This window comes from Acanthisitta chloris, unplaced genomic scaffold (genome assembly GCF_000695815.1).
Source record: "Acanthisitta chloris isolate BGI_N310 unplaced genomic scaffold, ASM69581v1 scaffold24464, whole genome shotgun sequence".
Taxonomy (NCBI): Eukaryota; Metazoa; Chordata; class Aves; order Passeriformes; family Acanthisittidae; genus Acanthisitta; species Acanthisitta chloris.
The window spans coordinates 1-616 of NW_008670165.1; the positions used below are offsets into that span (position 1 = coordinate 1).

Sequence of the window (616 nt, forward strand, 5' to 3'; positions counted from 1 at the left end):
GGAGCCGCAGGACGGGGGTGGCCCCCGCGGAGAGCCGCGCGGCGTCCCCCGAGGGCTTCGTGAACGCCGTGTTCCTCTTCTCCCCGTGCCCCCACTCGCGGCGGGAGCTGCGGCAGAAAAACCTGCCCCCCCGAGCCGCCCACGGTGCAGGAGTTGGCGGAGAAACTCCTGCCCAGGAGTGTCCAGGAGCTGCTCGCGGACCAGAAAATCACTCTGTTCTGGGTGGACACTGCCGAGCGGGCTCAGGTAACAAGGTTATACAGCAAAGTGTTCAGCTCTGGGCACTAGCAGGTCATCTTCCACACTACCGTCCGGTGTAGAGGGGGGAGAACACTTTTGTGCTGTAGTCTTTGAGTGGTAAGGAAAGCTCCTCAGTCACTGCCACATAATCTTCAGCGAGTGGGTGACAACTGGAATGGAAGTCATCTGCATAACTGTATAGTTAATTGCAGGTTGAGCAATTAAGTAACTGTACAGTGTTTATTGATGGGTCATCTTGTGCTGTGAGTTAGGGCAGAGTTGCAGGTATTCAAAAATGCAAATAAGCAGCAGTTGGGTGTGTAGATACCAGGTTCAAAAAGCCCACCTGGAAAACATTGGCTAGCTCTTAATTCAG

The 616-nt window shown here is 54.9% G+C and overlaps 1 protein-coding gene across 1 annotated transcript in view; it reads left to right on the top strand.

The window, feature by feature from the left end:
- Positions 1–53: 53 nt before the first annotated feature.
- TICRR (TOPBP1-interacting checkpoint and replication regulator) overlaps positions 54–616 on the top strand; it is a gene marked incomplete at its 5' end in the record, with an annotated part of 17,102 nt that continues 16,539 nt past the window's right edge. Inside the window, 2 exon segments of the mRNA XM_009073589.1 lie at positions 54–115; positions 117–246. Coding sequence (XP_009071837.1) covers positions 54–115; positions 117–246 — 192 coding nt within the window.